At 34.6% G+C, this 22007-nt stretch overlaps 3 protein-coding genes across 7 annotated transcripts in view; 1 reads left to right on the top strand and 2 right to left on the bottom strand.

The window, feature by feature from the left end:
- LOC141381679 (uncharacterized) overlaps positions 1 to 3851 on the bottom strand; it is a 131437-nt gene extending 127586 nt beyond the window's left edge. Inside the window, exons 1-5 of one of the 2 annotated variants that reach the window (XM_073947916.1) lie at positions 3519 to 3851; positions 3121 to 3242; positions 1628 to 1705; positions 1145 to 1205; positions 58 to 529 (exon numbers count right to left, since the gene is read on the bottom strand). In XM_073947916.1, the coding sequence (XP_073804017.1) occupies positions 457 to 529; positions 1145 to 1205; positions 1628 to 1705; positions 3121 to 3242; positions 3519 to 3724 (540 nt within the window). In that variant the 5' untranslated portion in view covers positions 3725 to 3851 and the 3' untranslated portion in view covers positions 58 to 456. Of the gene's footprint in view, positions 1 to 57; positions 530 to 1144; positions 1206 to 1627; positions 1706 to 3120; positions 3243 to 3518 lie in introns of those variants that run through there. The other variant, XM_073947915.1, reaches the window with a different exon arrangement.
- Positions 1 to 22007, bottom strand: part of zgc:174653 — a 954986-nt gene that overhangs the window by 459243 nt on the left and 473736 nt on the right. The gene's annotated exons all lie outside the window — the stretch shown is intronic.
- Positions 10723 to 22007, top strand: part of LOC108183562 (NLR family CARD domain-containing protein 3-like) — a 163499-nt gene continuing 152214 nt past the window's right edge. The window contains exons 1-3 of the mRNA XM_073947413.1: positions 10723 to 10825; positions 11690 to 11761; positions 11895 to 12035. The gene's annotated coding sequence lies outside the window, so the exon portion shown is untranslated. The remainder of the gene's footprint in view (positions 10826 to 11689; positions 11762 to 11894; positions 12036 to 22007) is intronic.

Below are 22007 nucleotides of genomic sequence, written 5' to 3'. Positions count from 1 at the left end.
AAATAACATAAAAATAAATTACATTGCGAATAAATATTAACATATTACAATAAATCTAAACGTGCATTATTATTACAAAATCAAACTGTAAAACATCTGGAGGTTATTAATAACTACACTGGGGCAGCACAGTGGCTCAGACTGTCACCTCACAGCAAAAAGGTTGCTGGTAAGAGTCCCGGCTGGGTCTGCTGGCGTTTCTGTGTGGAGTTTGTATGTTCTCCCTGTTTTGGTGTGGGTTTCCACCACAGTCCAAACACTTGTGCTATAGGTGAATTTGAATATAGTGTAGAAGTGTCTGTGAATACGAGAGTGTATGGGTGTTTCACAGTGCTGGGTTGCAGCTGGAAGGCTGTGTAAAACATATGCCAAAGTAATATCCAGTTCCTTACGCTGTGGCGACCCCTGATATTAAGCTAAAGGAAAATGCAGGTTCTTTTGTCTGCCCCCTCATGATTAGCAGATCCTAATAAAAATGTCTTTGAGGCTCCCTTCCGCTGTCTCTCTTGTAGCAGGCTTCTTTCTTATCCTGAAATAACAGAATCATCAGTCATTATTTTTGTCCATCATCAGTAACTAGGTCATTATGGACATTAATGTTTGTATTTTTTATTGTCTTTTTATTGGACATCAAGACTGCATTGATTTGATCAATAACATTAATTTACAGTTTAAAAGTAACACTGAAATACTTTTACAGTTTAAAATAATGATTTTTAATTTCAATACATTGTAAATGGTCCATTTTAGTATTAATAGACTGTCTGCTTAATATCTGTTGATTCTGCTCCTTCAACAGACATTAACTGACCCTAACCCTAACCCTTAATTTACCAAGTACATGTCAACTTACACCAACCCTAACCGCAACCCTAGCAGTCTACTTATAATCTAATGAGAATTAGTTGGCATGTAGATGCAATGCAGCTTAAATTCAACAAACAGACCATCAAAATAAAATGTGACCATATATTTTATTAATGTGAGGTCAAAGCTGATTTGTTAGCATCATTAATTTAGTGTCAGATGATCATTCAGAAATCATTCTAATAGGCTAATTTGTTTGATGCAGTTGATATTAATATTAACATTAATAAAAGTAATCATTGGGAATACTTTTAAGTGACACTATAATATTACTTACCTTGAATGAAGTCTGGCAAGGAAAAACAAAGTGGTAGAGTGAGTGGAGGACGATCCAAAATCTAAAAAGAAGTAATAAAAAATATATATATATTACTAACACAATTTAAGAAATGGATACTTGTATTAAACAAGGGTGCATAAAACAGATCAGAAGAGAGTTAAGATTTCTGATTTAAATACTTTTCAATTTAAACTTTCTATTCAACAATGAATCCTGAAATAACAAAACATGATAAAAATAAGAAATCTTGCTTGATCAGCAGCAAATTATAAATACAATATTACATTTTGGACTGGAGCACTGACGCTGTAAATTCAGCTTTGAAAAAAGCAATGTAAAAAATTGTTTAAAACCACTCACTTATGTTTGGATGTCAAAACTAAAATAACTGCAATCAAGACATGTATCAGATGCATGATAATGTAGGGATTTCTTATAAAAATGCACATTAATCTATTTAACAGTTAATTATAGTCTTACCTGTGTTTCCTCCAGCTCTGTGATTAGCTCCCTTCATCTTGGCTCTTTTCTTCTGTTGTAGGGGTAATTTTGTCACTCCTGAAACCACAGAGCACTTTTTAAAATTAATATTAGTTTACATTACTGTGAAATATCAAAGTAACTTTAACTAACTAACTTTAACATTTTAATTCGCTCTTGTTGACAGTGCAGTGCTTATTTTAGGCTTAATAAAGTAGACTACCTCCAATAAAACATTGTCAAACCTCTCATCTACACATAAAATGTAACGTAGACTAACCATATTCCGTACACAACGATGTTCCGTACAGATGACCTTTTAACGTTAATCTCTGAATAAATACTTATGGGTCGTAAGCAAGCTATATATCTGTGTAATCTTTAATTCTCACTCTTTCAGCCCCAACCACAACAGAGACATTCCTACTATATGTTTCCGAGTAAATTCAGTAAGTTTGTTACGTCCACCTAATGCGCTTGAAAATAGAAAGTGGGCAAGCTTAAAGTGCGAGTGTCGCCTGGGAGGGGAGACATTTAAAGCCCCGACAATATGCTTTTGCATTTAATTTATGCATCACACAGTATTCCAGTCTTTATGAAGTGAATATTATGTTATCACAAATTGTTAAATAAATTATCTTTTGTTGAATAAATGCTTTGAAATGGGGATGTTTAAACATCAATTGTGGGTAAATACCGCATGTCGCAACTCTCCGCCTGAGAGACAGGCTGCAAACGCTGTTTGGATCCTCCTTTTGCAGTAATGATGTTTATATTCATAAAAGGTCAGTCAAGTTAGCTTCAATGTGCATGAATTTATTGTTTTAATATTTTAAATTGTCATGCTATAATAAAATAAACGTGATATAAAAAGTAAATGATTTTGAAGCTATTTCATTAAAAACTTTCATAAAAGAGTTATTTAATATATCATTAACTTCAAGTTAAACACAATAATAGTATATTCTGACATAAGATTTTAATAAGACTTCAAACAATGCCCATTTTTGCCAGCAAATTAAAGTTATGCGCCCTGTACGGAACACTATTTTAGTCGTGTACGGAACACCGTTAATACCTATCATCTTCCGTACACATGCGAAGGCGGTACTTATCCCATCTTTTCTCAAAAACTACTGGTCCAAAAGACATCAATCAAGATTTGTATTGTGCAATAGGTATTCCCCCAGAGAATGAACACACAAGCATGCTTATCTGGCTTTCAATGACGGAGGAGTCGTCGTTTGAGTGCGCTGAATAGCGAAAAGTGTACGGAACATGGTTAGTCTACGTTAATTAAAAGCCAACACTTTTATAAACAATAGCTAGCCTAATGCTAACGTTACCTCTGCTAAAACTCTAACGGACTTTTTCCAAAGACACAACAGTCTCTATAAAAAAACATGTTCAACAGAAATATGTCAATTACCAGTAAGAAAAGTGTCAGAAACAGTTATATGTAACATTTGCGTGATTTTAGCGACTAAACTTACCTGAAATTAGCGAAAACTGCCGCATGAGAGAAGTGCTGTTGACGGGCAGGTGTCGTGTCGTTGCTCCGTTTCCATGACAACGCTCTCTGCTGCAGTGCTTGAATGGGGCTCGGTAATGGACACTTTGAAGTCACGCAGCATTTACATAAACATTTAAACAATTTATAAACATATTAAATAATGACATTTAATATTAAATCTTGATTTTTAAACTTAATTTTGTTTTGTTTTAATAATAACCTGTTATATTTAAAACCTCTTGTAGTTTTATTTACTAAACTTTGCTTTTATTAATAACTATATTTTTATTTAGTGCCTCATTCGTTTAAAATGTAAAAAGTGTTAAACAAAAGTACTTTTATCAGGTACAGAACAGCCAACAACATTAAAAACATCACCGTGTGGGCCATCGGTTAGCCACTGGTGTCCAGACGGCGGTCCACCCACGGTAATCCGCTGGTGGCGTGCCACCCAAAAAAAACGCCGGTGGGCCGACATAACTTTTAGAATGGGCGGCTTGCCGCTGGTAAGCCGACGGCGGTCCGCCCATATCAAGCCGCTGAATTTGTGCCGACCAAAAAACGCCGACGGTCCGCCAACTCATTGTTTGCTGGGTATAAAAACTAAAACTTTAACTTTAAATCGGTTTACATCTGTAAACGTTTTAAAACAAACCTTACTCCAGTTGAATTACAGCGCTGAAGTGGCGCCGCCTGATGACGTCACACGCCATGCCAAAATAAAAGTCTTTTTTGTTAAGCTTTTTTTGCCACTTACTGTTGCAGTCAAGACTAGAGCCAGACAGAATCTGCAGATGTTTTTTGTTATTTCTGCTGAAAATTTGGGTAGAAATCTGCGGATTTCTGCAGAATGATTTTGGGAGTATCCAACTAGAACCTTAATGTGTGCTGTCTGGGTAGTTGTAACTAAATATATATTTTTAAAATACAGATTTAGGATGTTAAAAGCACATTTTAGTTCAATTTCTGGGTGTCTCAAAATAGCACAGTTGAGTACACTTAGATGGTATTAAGTTTATCTTAACATATACCTAATACTACATTAAGTACAAAATTAGTATGCAAAAATAAAGCACTTTTAGTACATTAATGAAAAGTGTACTAAGTATACTTAAACAAAGTGCATTTTAGTGTGTGACAGATTAATATATAAATGTATGTGCATATGAAAAACTAGATCAAAATCTGCAATAAAAAATTCAAAGTTATTGAACTTTTAGAGTGGTTCAACCATAGACTGTAAAAAATATGGACGTAGTGTCCGTGACGTCACCCATAGGTTTCTGAAGGGCATGCACTAAATTCCAGGGGTTTCATTACCACGACGCAAAATGGGCGTGGCTAGGTCGGTGTTTGGGAAACGCCCCCTTAAAAAAAAAAACAACACTGAGAGGTCACCGATCATGCGCAGTACAGGTTCTTTTTTAGCGCGGTCATTTCAAACAGGATGATTATGGATAAAGAACCTACCGTGGTGGATAACGAGGGAAAAAAACAATCATACAGGTTATTTTTTTGTTGTTATAATGTTAAAGATTTCATTAGCAAGAACAGCTGACCTCGTTTTAATCCGTTTTACTGTCTCTGGGCTTTTGTACTTCCATTTTAAACCAAATAATAATGGTTGTTGTAAGGTTAACCGTGTTTTTGTAGTTTAAAATATGGTATTCAGTCATGTTTAAACAAATAAATACCACATTTTCTGTAATAAATCGTGGTTAATTTTTCTTTCTCGATCTTAGTTAATTAACATAACTCATATTTATTTTCTATTTTTATTTAAAGTCATCATACACAAAACACCTGGGATCAGGACAGGTATCTGATGTTACTGTATATAAAAGTAATCATACATGAAACCCCTGGGATCAGGACAGGTATCTGATGTTACTGTATATAATATAAAAGTGATCATACATGAAACACCTGAGATCAGGACAGGTATCTGATGTTACTGTATATAAAAGTGATCATACATGAAACCCCTGAGATCAGGACAGGTATCTGATGTTACTGTATATAAAAGTGATCATACATGAAACACCTGAGATCAGGACAGGTATCTGATGTTAATATATATAATATAAAAGTGATCATACATGAAACCCCTGAGATCAGGACAGGTATCTGATGTTACTGTATATAAAAGTGATCATACATGAAACCCCTGAGATCAGGACAGGTATCTGATGTTACTGTATATAAAAGTGATCATACATGAAACACCTGGGATCAGGACAGGTATCTGATGTTAATATATATAATATAAAAGTGGTCATACATGAAACACCTGAGATCAGGACAGGTATCTGATGTTACTGTATATAAAAGTGATCATACATGAAACACCTGGGATCAGGACAGGTATCTGATGTTAATATATATAATATAAAAGTGATCATACATGAAACCCCTGAGATCAGGACAGGTATCTGATGTTACTGTATATAAAAGTGATCATACATGAAACCCCTGAGATCAGGACAGGTATCTGATGTTACTGTATATAAAAGTGATCATACATGAAACACCTGGGATCAGGACAGGTATCTGATGTTAATATATATAATATAAAAGTGGTCATACATGAAACACCTGAGATCAGGACAGGTATCTGATGTTACTGTATATAAAAGTGATCATACATGAAACACCTGGGATCAGGACAGGTATCTGATGTTAATATATATAATATAAAAGTGATCATACATGAAACACCTGAGATCAGGACAGGTATCTGATGTTAATATATATAAAAGTGATCATACATGAAACCCCTGAGATCAGGACAGGTATCTGATGTTACTGTATATAAAAGTGATCATACATGAAACACCTGGGATCAGGACAGGTATCTGATGTTAATATATATAATATAAAAGTGGTCATACATGAAACACCTGAGATCAGGACAGGTATCTGATGTTACTGTATATAAAAGTGATCATACATGAAACACCTGGGATCAGGACAGGTATCTGATGTTAATATATATAATATAAAAGTGATCATACATGAAACACCTGAGATCAGGACAGGTATCTGATGTTAATATATATAAAAGTGATCATACATGAAACCCCTGAGATCAGGACAGGTATCTGATGTTACTGTATATAAAAGTGATCATACATGAAACCCCTGAGATCAGGACAGGTATCTGATGTTACTGTATATAAAAGTGATCATACATGAAACCCCTGAGATCAGGACAGGTATCTGATGTTACTGTACATAAAAGTGATCATACATGAAACACCTGGGATCAGGACAGGTATCTGATGTTACTGTATATAAAAGTGATCATACATGAAACACCTGAGATCAGGACAGGTATCTGATGTTACTGTATATAATATAAAAGTGATCATACATGAAACCCCTGAGATCAGGACAGGTATCTGATGTTAATATATATAAAAGTGATCATACATGAAACACCTGGGATCAGGACAGGTATCTGATGTTACTGTATATAATATAAAAGTGATCATACATGAAACCCCTGAGATCAGGACAGGTATCTGATGTTAATATATATAAAAGTAATCATACATGAAACCCCTGAGATCAGGACAGGTATCTGATGTTACTGTATATAAAAGTGATCATACATGAAACCCCTGAGATCAGGACAGGTATCTGATGTTACTGTATATAAAAGTGATCATACATGAAACCCCTGGCATCAGGACAGGTATCTGATGTTACTGTATATAAAAGTGATCATACATGAAACCCCTGGGATCAGGACAGGTATCTGATGTTAACTAATATAAAAGTGATCATACATGAAACCCCTGGGATCAGGACAGGTATTTGATGTTAATATATATAAAAGTGATCATACATGAAACCCCTGGGATCAGGACAGGTATCTGATGTTAACTAATATAAAAGTAATTATACATGAAACCCCTGGCATCAGGACAGGTATCTGATGCTACTGTATATGATATATAAAGTATGTGACACAAAAGCCGTGGGATCGGGACAGGTATCTTAAGTTATAACAGTATTAATGTAATCTGAGAGGTATCTTAAGTTAATTTGTTTAATATAACATACACTGACTTCACATTAAACACCTGCGATCAGGACAGCTATTTAGTACTGCATATAAAAGGCACTTGACACGAAACCCCAGCGAATACGTACAGGTATCTGAATCTAACGGCTGTTTTCACAATCTGCGCATGATCCGTGACCTATGCAAATTCACAGATAGGCCACGCCCACCCGATGACGTAGTAGCGGTTACGCTGTACTGAAACCCCTGGAAAAAAGTGCCTGCCGTTTCTGAAGAGCGCAAATGAAGCTTACTGTAGGCGTGGTCAGCCGTCGCCATCTTGGAAGTGCGTCATTCCCGGATACTCGAAAATGGGCAGAGGCGGATCTTAGGCGGAGTTAAGATGACTGTTTGCTGAAACCATAGAGACCATCCCACCACCCGCGACATTTGAATCATTTGAACATCTCAGCGTACTATCGAGGTAAATTAACCTGAAACTACACAACAAAACTTAAAATAATAAATGTTGTTGATATTATTATGGCTCTCTGTGGCAAGCCGTTTTGACTTATTCTTAGGATATGCTTTATTGATTTCAACATTCAGCATTCATTATATTTCTTTCGTTTGAAATAACTGAATTGTTGATATCAACTATTTAATTGTTAACATAAAAAAGTATTCTTTATATAAAATTCTTAAATTAAATATTTTTTTATATCAACAATTAACAGTTGTATGTTCAATGTTGGCAGTTGATATTGTTTACTGGTTGAAATGTGATAAGTAATGCTAGTAAAATGTGACTTGGGTTTATTTACTAACACAATAATGTATTTATTAATAATAGTTCAACATTTAGTAATCCATTTAATTTGAGCTTGTTAACATTATCTAAAGTATTGTGAGTATAACATTTATATTGGAACAAAAGTATTAGTTAATATTAATACACACACACACACACACACACACATCTCTCCCGCGATTTATTCAGAAATTTACTCCCACACCGTAAGAAATCTGGCCGGCTCCCGCGGAACAGCAGTTATACCCGATAGGTCCCGAGTCCGACAGGTACATTTTGATTGACAGCTTTATACAGCCCAAACCCGTTCACAGCCTACATTAAAATGTGCTCATGCTCACAGCTCTAATGCATTTTTTTTAAGAATGAGTCATTTATATGTTTTAACATCATTTATTCGTAACAAGCGTAGACTATAGGCCACTTGAAAGTTGGAACAAAGAAATAAAATAAGTCCTACAGCTGTAACATCGTAACATCTCAGCGCTCTGGTCTAGGTACATGCACTTAGCCTTTAAATTATCCAACACACCAATGAAAAGTAATCTTGCTTAACAAATCAAATTAAAATAAACTCTAAATGATGACGGGTATTTTGGCAATAACGAAATTAAGATAAAGGCTGTGCAAGTTGTTTCTCCACTTCTCTTCACAATCTGGCATTAAGACGGCGGTGAAGCTGAATAATAAAAGAATAATGCCACCATTAGTCTGTATACTCTGTCTACATTATGATTATATGGTTTAATTAATATTTATTTATAATTTAAAAACCCTTTACGCACCAAGATTAGGCTACGTGTGTTTGTGGAGGAACATTATTAAATCCACAGGCTTTAGCGCAGTCTCTCACTCATGGTGCGTCCAGCAGCTGAACACCCTTTCCTGCGGCTACAGGTCGAGATGCAGAGTTCTGATCCGGCTGATTTTGCAAGTTTTTGGTAGGATTGTTTGTTCATCTTCTACGGAAGCGTAGAGCTGCCACCCAGGTAAAAAAAAGAGCTTTATCACGTTTGTACAATATACTTTTCACGTTCTTACAATATAATATCACGTTTGTACAATATAATATCACGTTTGTACAATATAATTTTACGTTTGTACAATATACTTTTCACGTTCTTACAATATAATATCACGTTTGTACAATATAATATTACGTTTGTACAATATACTTTTCACGTTCTTACAATATAGTATCACGTTTGTACAATATAATATCACGTTCTTACAATATAATATCACGTTTGTACAATATAATATCACGTTCTTACAATATAATATCACGTTTGTACAATATAATATCACGTTTGTACAATATAATATTACGTTTGTACAATATACTTTTCACGTTCTTACAATATAGTATCACGTTTGTACAATATAATATCACGTTCTTACAATATAATATCACGTTTGTACAATATAATATCACGTTCTTACAATATAATATCACGTTTGTACAATATAATATCACGTTTGTACAATATAATATTAAGTTTGTACAATATACTTTTCACGTTCTTACAATATAATATCACGTTTGTACAATATAATATCACGTTCTTACAATATAATATCACGTTTGTACAATATAATTTTACGTTTGTACAATATACTTTTCACGTTCTTACAATATAATATCACGTTTGTACAATATAATATCACGTTCTTACAATATAATATCACGTTTGTACAATATAATATCACGTTTGTACAATATAATTTTACGTTTGTACAGTATACTTTTCACGTTCTTACAATATAGTATCACGTTTGTACAATATAATATCACGTTCTTACAATATAATATCACGTTTGTACAATATAATATCACGTTTGTACAATATACTTTTCACGTTCCTACAATATAATATCACGTTTGTACAATATAATATCACGTTTGTACAATATTAGTAATCATTAAGCCAACTTTATTTTTGAAAAGCAGGCGCATATTACCGTTATCGTTTCAGATATCTTCTGGTTTAAGCCTGCAGCTAACATTACTCACAATATGAAGGATTTAATCCAGTAAATTTTAAAATAAAGTTCTAAATAATTAATTATTTAAGACATCATTGCATGCATTTATGTTTAACATTGTACTAGAATATCACTCACCGGAAAAAATGGAGACCCGTCTTGGACGGTCTGTTAGTACAATTAACTGCACAACAAGCCATATTATTTAATAAATGTAAGAAATAAAACCAACAAATTGAACAGACTGCATAAAACCATGTACAACTAAAGCACAAACACTGCAGAAGCCATATTCATTAGACGGAATTAGCAGACGTGACGCGACCACGCGGGCTAGCTGCAGCTGACAAACTGTCAATCACGGCTGTCACTCAAGTGACCACTCCCTTAATTATGCAAAAGAAAAAATCATTAATATAAACCAAACGAAAAAGTTATAAAAAAATTCACCCCCCTCAGAGTTGTCATGAAGGGTAACGCTAGCTATATGCACTAAAACCATCAAATGTACCAGGCTTTAAACATGTTTTTATCAGCTGTAAAAAAGGCCAATTTCCCATTGCAGTCAGAAATGACCTGCACTTCCTGGAGCCAGCCCCCCAAGGCGAGTCGATGAATTGCAGTTTTAGTTACTTCCGTATTGGCTTCACGAGGGAGAGCGGGATGTTGCCGCTTGGGTTCAACACCTGCAAATCTGTGTTTTATACTGATCTGTACTCTACAGATTTGGCCTGATATGCTTGGTGATCGATTAGTAATGCCTTGATTGAACACTAGGGGGAGAGCTCGCGGTTTTTCTACATTACGCATAAAGTTAGCAGTGGGGAAACATCGCAGAGTGTGTCTGGTATTTCTTAATAATTCTCCCCCCTGTTTCAGGTATGTGTTTTCTTAATCAGTTTAATATAATGTGTTAATGTTCTGACAGCGTTAAAAGAGTATATTATTGTGATATTGTCCGGATTCTGTTGAGAATATTAATAGGAGTATTTAGTTTTGGAAGAGCACGAGCTCTGGGCTCCATTTTGAATATGATTAACACGAGGCCACATTACAGTAACATTATTAGCGTGCACATTTTCAAGTCTGGTATTTAATGTTCTATGTGTGTATTGCTCGGAAAAATGAAAGTAATTAGCACTGTTACAGTGATAGATAAATAGAGAAAGACTATGCGCTTCCAGCTAAAATAATAGTTTAAAAAGAGTAATTATATGTTGTTTAAATTATTTGGCTTTAGTTTATTTATGTTAAAGTATCGGATTAAAAAGGATAAGTGAGTTTCCGATGTTGATAAAATGCATAAAACTTTATAAGGGTTCTATAATAAGCAATTTTTGGAAATTGTGTGACATTAAGATGATAATGATTCTGTTTTGAAGAATGTTTATTTTATTTAGTAAACAAAAAAAATGATTACGCATAAGGTTAGTAGAGGAGAAACATCGCAGAGTGTGCCTGGTATTTTTTAATAATTCTCTCCCCTGTTTCAGGGTTACAACAAGTGCACTTTTTTTTTTTACCTGGGTTTGCACAGGGTGACTTTTATTTACCAAAGCACACATACATGATAATAATGCCACAGGTATGGGTAATAATAAAAATAATAATACTTAAAATCACTCAAATAAGCATATAAATGAGAGTAATAAAATCATCAGAAATTCACCAAGACACAATGAAATCCCCTTCACTTGTGGATCAAGATGCACTGTGACACGTAATAAATTTGTTGGTTTCCAGGCAGTAGTTTCATGTAGGCTGACCACAGAATGCAGTGACTGCAGCTTTATCATCACACATCTCACATATATGGTGAGCCATTATAGACACATTAAAACAGGATGCACAGCAACAATAATATGCACTTATACAAATGCTCCCAAATACACAAAAAAAATTTAATTACTGTTTTATTTATTTATTTTTATTTATTCATTTACTTAAGAACATACAAGTCCACCAGTTGGCATAACCAGTTGGTGATACATCATACTTCCTTCCTCCAGTGGAAATGAAACGCATTTAACCGAAAGTCAAAGAGCTCAGAATGTGTTCCTGCTGCACAAGAGCATCTGTACTTCTGCATGTAAGTTTAATACTTCTACCATTACCCTTATTTGTGGAAATTATAAAGGGATTTTATATGTTTAAGTGTAATTTAAATGTCTGTCTGATCCTGAAGCTCAAAGCCTCAAACACAGTTTAAATAGTCACAAAACTTTTTTCTTTAATTCCTGAAAAGTGTTTATACTCTTCAATATCAGGCTGACTTGATAATGTTAGCTCATTCAGCATAAAATATAACTCTAAACATACGCAAAACATTGAAGTCATGAAATCTAAAGCAAAGTTAAACCAGATCTAAGATGGGCGCTTCACTGCCAATGACTACCGAATCATTCTGGAGGACCATGTGCACCCAATGGTTCAAACACTGTATCCTGAAGGCAGTGCCATGTATCAGAGTTATGATACAACAATGCACACACACACACACACACACACACACACACACACACACACACACACACACACACACACACACACTTTTCTGTTTCATTGTCCAACCCCTTTATATAGCTTAGGTAAGTTCAAAGAGTCTCAAAATTAAAAAAAAGTGGTATATGCTCATTTATCGCTCTTTAAAATACCCCTACAATTAGAAGGCCCATATTGCACATATGGCTAGGTCGCCATTTGCATTAACATCCCGCTGGGGAAAATAAAAGAATGGTAATGGATCAATTGACATATGCTTTATCCATATCAAAGTGCATTCTGAAAGGTAAGAAGTGCCATGGATGTAATTTTATGTCTTGAGTCAGAAATTGTGAAAGCACAAACAAATAAAGGGTAACAGCTGTGTTTTTAATATTGAAAAAAATATATAATATGTTTTGAATAAAGAGTCTTCTTATAAATTAAATAAATTAGATTTTAATTAGAATTAGAAATTAGAGATGGGGTTGAGTATATAATTGGATACTAGACTTTTTATTTGACAACACAATTAAAGTAAGGGAAAAATGAAACACCAAAAGGTATAGCATGACATCTGTTAACAGGGGTGATTTTAGGATTTAGGAATTAATTGAGATTAATCTAGATTAAAATGGCTCATTTGAATCCTGCCGAATATGTGTGCTACCCAAATAATAAGTCTGTGAGAACGGGTTTCTCAAGCCAGGTGGCACATTAGACCAAAAATTCCAAAATGCATCACAAACTGCTTGGGAAACTGTTCTACTATGATAATTGGTGATGAAAATAAATTATTTTCCATAAGATTTATGTTTACTATCTGTTTACTCAGTTAAACATGAATTTTGAACTGTAGGCCTGCATAAACTCGAAACAGTGATTTTTTTGATCACCTTAATCCGACTGAAGTCGTAACTAAACAGAAATGGAATAAAGACATGTGGAGTGTGCATCTATAAGTGGCATTATTGAAGTAAACACCATGATCAGTAAACACTGTTGTAGTAAAATTTGTTGTTGTGTGGGAAGAAGACCAGGTCGGCGATATAAGGTAAGTAGAAGTTTCTTTATTTTTTATAAATGCACAAAACGCATGAAGCTGTGTTCGTGTGTGTGTGTGTGCTCTCCTCTCTCCTGGCTGCTCCTTCTCTTCACCTTAAGAAGGGTGTCTCTCCGGCCCAATCACTAGAATAAACGGGTGTTAATTATTATTTCTGATTGGCCTACTGATTAGCCGCCAGGCTCTGAGCATGCTCTCCCCCCTCATTGAGTGTTCGATCACGCTTACCTCTCCACAACCGTCATGTAGGACTTTTGGCCATATTTTCCAACAAGATCCACACATGCATGCGGCTGCCAGTAAAGGACCACACACACACACATTGTGAAATGCGGAAGTTTTCTTTTTCCCATTTGGCATGCATTATTAAATTCCATAACACTCTCACCAGTCCTTACTCCTTATTTGTGCCTTAATACCGCAGTTTCTCTCAGCAGCATGAATGAAATGTTCATGAGTTAAAGTGAAACTGCCGAACTGCAGTTAAAGTCAGGCATCCTGGGGCCTTATGTACAAAGACTTGCGTTGAATTCATACTAAAACATTGCGTACGCACAAAGCTGTAAATGTGCATACGCAGTTCAGATGTTTGAAACACTGCGCCGAATCCCACGTATATTCTCTTTGTACATCCGAATTAACGTAAAAAACTGAGCACACATGCACAAGTGCAAAACCCCTCCCTGCCTTCTCCTCCTCCTAATAAATATGACTCTACTTAAGCAAAAAACAAACAAAAAAGGAATGGCAAAAGCATGTGAGCAGGAACAGAAACTTCACAGAATGTGAATTGGAGGTGCTCCTATCGGAGGTAGGCCGGATGGTATGGACTGCATGGTATGGAAACCTTATATACCTGCTAGACATGCGGATGATTTGACTCCTACTGTTCTAGTTATAGTCTATAGACCACCAAAGGTATCTGCATTGAATATCTTTTTTTAATGAGCTTTTAACACGTGTGTACTTTATCTCCGAACATTATGTTGATGGGAGATTTTAATATTCATTCATGATAACACTGCCAACACTCAGTATAATGATTTCAAACTGGTCCTGGACAGTGCTGACCTTGTGCAGTATGTCCACTTTCCAACACACTCTAAGGGGCATATTCTTGATCTAGTATGTTGTTCTGGTGTTGTCCCTAATAATATATCTTCAACTGATCACTTAATCTCAGATCATAAATCTGTATTTTTTAATGTTTCTCTTTCTTTGGGAAGAGTTAAACATCTACGCTCTGTCTCATTTCGAAATATTAAGAACATTGACCATCATGTCCTGGAAGGAATGATTGATTATTCTGTAAACCAGTGTCTGTCCACTTCTACTTCTGACTTGGTAAATTTTTATAACAATAGCTTGTCTCAAATATTAGACACTGTGGCTCCTCTAAGAACCCGCATTGTATCTTATACCGATCCCTCTCCATGGTTTACTCCTGAACTTCGTCATCAAAAAGCTCTAGGTCATCGCCTGGAGAGACTCTGGAATAAAACTGGTCTAGAAGTCCATAAGCAGATGTATTCTGAGCATCTTGCTTCTTACAAGGCTGCAATAGAAAGAGCAAAATCAACATTCTACTCAAATCTCATCACCAGTGGACACTCAAATACAAGAACTTTGTTCAGTATTGTTGCCAAATTGTTGAAACCACATGATTCTGTTTCCCTTGATCCTATTCAGTGTGTTCCCTACTCTAAATTTCTCCATGCTAAGACTGATCATATTCATCATGAATTGCTTAATTCTGTTTTGATTGCTCCCAATTTTCAGTATGATTATAGCCATATTAGCGGGTCAGTAAGTATTTTCTCTAATTTTGAACTGCCCTCAGTTGATTTTATTACTAGGGAGATCATGAAGTCTAAGACCTCTACCTGCTCACTTGATCCCCTACCTACTGTTTTAGTTAAGTCTTGCATTAATTCACTATCCTCTTTTATTACATCTATAGTGTGTTCTTTACTATCAACTGCTACTGTTCCTTCATCTTTAAAAATGGCCTCTATCACTCCAATACTCAAAAAGACTGGGGCTGATACTAATGACCTAAACAATTTTAGGCCAATTGCCAACCTTCCGTTTGTTTCAAAAATACTGGAAAGAACAGTAGCAGCTCAACTTCACTCACATCTGCTTACTAATAACATCTATGAGCACTTTCAATCTGGGTTTCGCCCTAAACACAGCACAGAAACAGCCCTCACTAAGGTTGTAAATGATCTTCTTTTAGCTGCTGATTCTGGTTACCTGTCCATACTTATTCTTTTAGATATTACTGCGGCTTTCGATACTATTAGTCATTCACTATTATTGGAAAGACTGGCTTCTATAGGAATAGCTGACAACGCACTTTGCTGGTTCTCTTCCTATTTAAGTGACAGAAAACAGTTTGTGCAGATAAAGAATAGACGCTCCGATCCTGTTTCAGTCCTTCATGGTGTTTCTCAAGGGTCAGTATTGGGGCCACTTTTATTTATTATTTATATCCTACCTTTAGGTCATATATTTCGTTCTTTTGGCAAACATTTTCCTTTTTATGCAGATGATACACAAGTTTATATCTCCACAAAACCTACAACATCACACCCCACTTCTGACCTTACCAAATGTCTAAATGAGATTAATACATGGATGACTAATAATTTCTTAAAGTTAAATGCCAGTAAAACCGAAGCCCTTTTGGTTGGCTCAAAATCTTTTTGTTGATAACTCCTTAGTCAATTTCTCAACCCACCTGAATAGTCTTGGGGTTATACTGAATGGCATGCTCGCATTTAGTTATCAAGTTAGTAATATCTCCCGTTCTGCCTTTTTTCATTTGCGTAACATTGCAAGACTTCGCCCTTCACTATCTCAACAAAGTACTGAAGTGCTTGTTCATGCTTTGGTTACATCACGGATTGATTACTGTAACTCGCTTCTCTCTAGTATTCCTGATAAACAACTTCATAGAATACAGTTAATTCAGAATTCAGCGCCTAGGATAGTTACCTGCTCGCGTACTTCTGATCACTTAACTCCAATTCTCTTTCACCTGCACTGGCTTCCTGTTCACTATCGTATACAACACAAAATCCTCCTCTTAACATACAAAGCTCTTCATAACCTGGCCCCTCACTATCTTTCTGATCTTCTTCATTTGTACACTCCTTCACGCTCACTGAGATTATCTTCTTCTGAACTGTTGTCTGTCCCACACTTTAAGATGAAGTCATTTGGTGGCAGGGCTTTTAGTTGTACAGCACCAAAGTTATGGAATTCCCTGCCTTTGCACATTCGCCAGATGGACTCTATTTCCAATTTTAAATCTCAGATAAAGACGTTTTTGTTTAGGATAGCTTTTAATGATTTGCTGGTTTAATTTAATGTAATTTTTACTGCTTGTATTTTTATGATGTACTTGTAATCTGCTGTAAGATTTTCTTGAGTGCTTTGAAAGGCGCCTAAAATAAAAGGTATTATTATTATAATTATTATGATCCCGTCCTATACATCTGGCTTAATGCCGAGCGGTCTGCCAGTTGCCTTTGGAAAGAACCTGTTGCCAACTATTTCCAATGAAAAGTAGCTAAAGCCTGCTTGAAAAGTAGCTAAATGTTGCCAGATGATGTCACACACTAATTTGCATATCAGTAATGTCATCATGTAGTATCTGATAAGCGTAAGCCCGTTATGTCTCTACTCTCTGAGGCGCTGTCTATTATATTATATTAAAACATTACATCCAGATGCACAATGAATAGGTTCTTATTTACATATTACTTTGCGTGATGACGTCATTGCATATTCATAACTCAAAACTTTCTCAAATTTTAATGTAGTATACAATATAATTTTTGAGTTTTCTCAAATTGACTGGCCATCTCAGCAAAAACATTATTTGAAATTTGTCCATTTAGATTTGTATGAAAAATAGAGTTGACTATTTGTAAAAGTAATACAATCACTTTTTTGATAAGAATTTCTTTATTTTTAAATATAACACAGATAATAAACTGTTACATTCTTTTAAACAATCACAATTTGTGTACTTACTCTTTTTACCTTGTGCAATTAACACATTTGTGAAAGTGACAATTATAGCACTATTAGAATTTATTGCTATCTAAATTACCAACAATTATACATGTTTACAAATATAAGTAAATTAACAGTTCATCACCTTAGAATTATAAGGTTCTATCTGACATTTTATCATGACAAGTTATTGACATATTATTATTAAATAAGAACTTATTTACTTTTTTTTTTTTGTTATAAGTTCTTTCCATTTTAAGACTTTTATTTAAAAAAACAAAACCAAAAAGGTTTATCTACAAAGTCAAACTTTAGCTTGGCTCTATAAGGTTCTTTCTGTGAGCCAATCAGCATTTTTAATACTGCATGAGGATCAATCAGGAGCATCTTTCTTTGTCATTTTGCTGGACTGCTTTATTGACATTGCAGTCAGCTGAGTAATGCCACACCACACAAAATTGAGATGCTTTTAAATCATCACATTTACACACATTTCTTGACATTGGGATTCATTTATTTATACATTTTTTTTTTTTTTTGCCTTAGTCCCTTTATTAATCTGGGGTTGCCAAAGCGGAATGAACCACCAACTTATTCAGCATACACTGCAAATTTTAGATAGTAGATTTAACTACCTTGGAGTTAAAATTAACACTCCCTCAGAGTTTATATGGGAACCACTATAAGTGTTAAAATAACACTTTTGAAAGTGTTAACATTATCAACACCAAGAGAGTGTTAATTAGCAAACTCTTAGTGTGTAAAATATCTTTTAAATTTCTGAAAAAATACCAGCAGCTGTGGTTGCCAGAATCTTTCTGTGAAAAAATTCAGTTTACAAAATCATAGCTTAGTGCAGAAAAATGTAAAGTCAATAGATGCAATAATGTGTTCATGTGTGATTGCAATATGCAAACAGATTTTGACTGTATTAGTAACTACACAGTTATCTTTAAACAAAAGAAGATGCAGCATAACATCACAGGGCTCGAAATTGCGACCATTTTGGTCGCATATGTGCCCGAGAATTAATCTATGCGACCTCATAATATATCTGGGAGCATTAGTGCAACTGCAGATAATGGTTGTAGTGGGACCTGTTTTGGTTTTTTGTAAAAACGTGCTGAATCACTCTTCCCTGCTGCTATATTGGTTCATATTAGCTGTCACTCACTCAAGGTATTCTGCTGTCAGATGACAGGGAAGGAGCTTTTATGACCACGGGAAATGCAAACGGCTGAAGAGTAAAAACTTAAAACACAGGTTTGCAAACCCCACCTAAAGTTGAGGCGCAGATGAAAGCGATCATGACACTTCACGTGGTGAATAATGATCCGCAAGCTGAGATCAATCAAGTACGCGCTTCTTGGAGAAGGCACCCGAATCTCCATGCGTTGCATTCACTGCGTGTTCAGCGCAAATGTCCGCTAAAAGTCAAATCTAATACTGTACATATCATCGCCAAAGAAGCTCGCCTTTACTAAGTTTACACTGAAACTGCGGCTCATAACAAAGACCGGTATTGCGCCGATGGTTAGCGCAAGAATCCTGCTCTGCCTGCTCATAAATTGGGTCGACTGACTTGCCAGCTTTTCCACTAACACAGAAAAATGAAGATCAGCTCAGACTGAACCTTTAAATTGACAAAAACTGAAACCAAAACTTTTAAAGAGTGATAGAAGTGAGACTTTACTTACTTTCTTTTGTCTATTCTTGTTTGAGGTGTATATTATTTTTTTATTTATTTACTGATGACTGCTTTGCACCTTTCATCATTGAATTGAATGATTTATTATAATCTTTTGTTTTTTTTGTTGCAGAAATATTATTTATTAAATTGACATGCATATAAAAACAGCAGTACAAAATAAATATTTCTTACTGCAATGGTTCATTTTTGTTTGATGCAAACTATACAATTATTTTTCATAAAGTAACAGACTTTTTATAGCATATAACCTACATTCATGCACATTCAAGGCAGTAACATAATGAGAAATGGAATTCATTGTTACTATTATTGTCATTTTTTATCATCATTAATATTCTATGGCCTAATTATTAGACATTCATTTTGGAATTATTGCACACAAATATCAATGTCTTCGCAGCATTAGTTAGATAGCTGTTTCTGGTTTTTGTCAGTCCTATTAATGTTGTTTTAAAATACAATAAATCCCTTAAATAACAATTTTCAGCGGTGCTCATTCATTTTTGTTGGGTGCTCCTAAATTTTTTCTGGTACTCCTAAATATTTGAAGTTGGGAGCACCGGTGCTACCAAGTAAAAAAGTTAATTTCGAGCCCTGCATCAAATACTCTCAGTTCATCTTGGACTTGAACACAGATGCTACTAACCTCCACAATGGTGACAAAAAAAAACGTTTTGCTGTTTTTTTCGTTTTTTTTTTTTTTTCCATTTTTTGATATTATGGAAAAATACAAGCAGCTGTGGTTGCCAGTAATCTGCTGTTTTTAACATTCATAAATTCAGTTTACAGAATATTTCTGTTAAAAACACATTCAACAGTCTGTATTTTTTATCAAACTCACACTGCAAATTTTAGATTTGGTAGATTTAACTACCTTAGAGTTAAAATTAACACTCCCTCAGTGTTTATATGGGAACCACTATAAGTGTTAAAATAACACTTTTGAAAGAGTGTTAATTAGCAAACTCTTATTGTGTAAAATATCTGTTAAATGTATGTCAAAATACTGGCAGCAGTGGTTGCCAGTAATCTGCTGTTTTCAACATTTTACATTCGTAAATTCATTTTCCAGAATATTTCTGTTAAAAACAAATCCCATAGTCTGTATTTTTCATTCAAACACACGTAAGCCTTAAATTCCAGAGCAAAATCCTTACTAGTGTCCTCACTACAGAGGGCTGAACACTCAGACAGTGATGAAGTTAATGAGACAATTAAGTGTCTAATTAAAGGAGGATTGAGAATTATTGATGAACAACTGTTAACAGCAGAATCACCGAAGGAAAGAAAAACACAAATTACAGTCAAAACCAAAGATGAAATCAATGGAGAATAAAACTAAATAAAATAATAATCAATAAAAATAAAACAAATTACACAATTTTTTATTTTATTTTTCAACATCTTTAAAAAAAACTCATCACAATAAACAACTCATCATGGAGCTTCACCTATTACTGACCTTTGACTTGATTTCTGTCATGTGAACAAAAGCTCTTAATGAAATTTCTGTTGTTCATTTGAAGTCACCATGATGGAGGACAGAGTCTGCTTTAGTTTAGCTCTTCAACTTCGTGTTTTAAATGTCTTACATTTTGGCTGCTATAGTTAGTGCTAATCACAGTATTTATACATATAGCATGGAAAGCCAAAAGAAAATTAAAGTGGCAGTCTAAAAAGATTAAATATGTAAGCTATCCTTTCCTGCTTGTTTTCTAATTTAGTATCATATTAATTATGTGTGATGAATGAATAATATAAATTAATGAAACCACTGGAGCTCCAACAATTAATGACTTTATAATATATTTAAAAACTACCATTTACAATGATAATGTTTGATCTACGGCAGAAATGAAAAACACACAGACATCAACAATTAGTCTTTGAATCTCAATAATGGTGACAAACATAAAAATCAATTAAAAAACAACAACAACCCAAAACAAAACAGAACACTCTATTGAACTATTACCTCCCAAAAACAACACAAAATAAAGGAAAAGAAAGAGATTGTAAGAACATGAAGCTGCATAATTTATTCATGCTGCAATGCATGCTGGGAGCTTTGTACTATGCTGGCACCCAGCATGCATTGCGGCATGAACTATGCAGCTTTTTTTTTTTAGCAACCACAGTTGAGGTTCATATCCTGATTCTTGGTGTCAGTGTGTCATAAAAAGCTGTTTGAGCTTAAAGGTTTCAAGTGCATGCTACTCTGATTATTATTTACACTTTAATTGTTTGTTTAACCTCTATGCAGAGCAGCAGACTGTCAGAAGTATTGTCCCATGCAGCATTTATACAAATATGTTTACACTTTTTTTTTTTTAGTGAATTAATCTATTGAATATATGATATTATTTTTATAATAGTTGAGCATGAACAGCATAGTTTCTCACGGCTCTTCTTGGTATAACTGATGACTTTTAGAAACATAGCTATAACAGTCACAGAAACACTAAGATAGAATAGTAAAGCTTCAAGAGCTCAAATAAGCAGCCTCTGATCTCTATGATGGTGAGGTCAAATGAAATATTTTTAATAAAAAATATAAACCTCTGTTCATTGTCAAATATTCTTAAAGAAATGAAGTCAAACTGTAATCAGTGAAGCTGCTGATGCTGTTATTTAATGGATTTGTTTAATTCTCTGTTTTAATTCAGTTGGTTTGGTGTGAGGCTGTGTCTGTAGTTTTATTTCTTCCTTCAATTTCTTATTCCTTCAGTGATTGTGCTTGTTAACAGCAGGTGATCAACAGCAGATGTCTGAATTCACTT

Source organism: Danio rerio, chromosome 4 (genome assembly GCF_049306965.1).
Source record: "Danio rerio strain Tuebingen ecotype United States chromosome 4, GRCz12tu, whole genome shotgun sequence".
Lineage (NCBI taxonomy): Eukaryota > Metazoa > Chordata > Actinopteri > Cypriniformes > Danionidae > Danio > Danio rerio.
Note: the sequence above shows the minus strand (reverse complement) of the source record. Positions and strands in the feature narration are given on the sequence as shown.